General features: G+C 67.4%; 1 protein-coding gene across 1 annotated transcript in view; it reads left to right on the top strand.

Moving 5' to 3' along the window:
• Positions 1-500, top strand: part of LOC118158530 (UV excision repair protein RAD23 homolog A-like) — a 1,729-nt gene extending 1,229 nt beyond the window's left edge. Inside the window, exon 4 of the mRNA XM_035313198.1 lies at positions 370-500. Within this exon, the coding sequence (XP_035169089.1) occupies positions 370-483 (114 nt within the window). The 3' untranslated portion in view covers positions 484-500. The remainder of the gene's footprint in view (positions 1-369) is intronic.

The following is a 500-nucleotide window of genomic DNA, read 5'->3' as shown; positions in this document are numbered from 1 at the left end:
CCTCGTTAGGGGCCAGGGTTAACGGGCGGCCCTCGTTAGGGGCCAGGGTTTATGCTGGGAGGGAGACGAGGCTCCTTCTCGTCTGGAGCCAGGCTTAGCGGTGACCAGGGAGCAATAACCGGTGTGCTAATTAGCAGTAATTAATTAGAAATCTGACGTAAAGGGGGCTGATCGCTTCCCAGCCATCAGCAGGGCCCAGAGGGAACGCTCCCCAGCACCACAGAGGCAGCGCTGGGCCCTGCTGCAGGGTCACTGCCCGCGGGGGGGGGGCAGCATTGGGCCCGCAGGGGGGGGGGGGGGCGGGGGGGGGGGCGGTGGGCCCCAGGGGGACCCCCCCCCCCCCCCGTTTCCCCCCCGTTGCCCCCCCAGTTGAAGGCGCTGGGCTTCCCCGAGAGCCTGGTGATCCAGGCCTACTTCGCCTGCGAGAAGAACGAGAACCTGGCGGCCAACTTCCTGCTCAGCCAGAACTTCGACGACGACTGAGACGGACACGGGGGGCC

The sequence above is a fragment of the Oxyura jamaicensis genome (genome assembly GCF_011077185.1).
Source record: "Oxyura jamaicensis isolate SHBP4307 breed ruddy duck chromosome 30 unlocalized genomic scaffold, BPBGC_Ojam_1.0 oxy30_random_OJ68995, whole genome shotgun sequence".
Taxonomy (NCBI): Eukaryota; Metazoa; Chordata; class Aves; order Anseriformes; family Anatidae; genus Oxyura; species Oxyura jamaicensis.
This window is presented reverse-complemented; position numbering and strand designations above follow the sequence as displayed.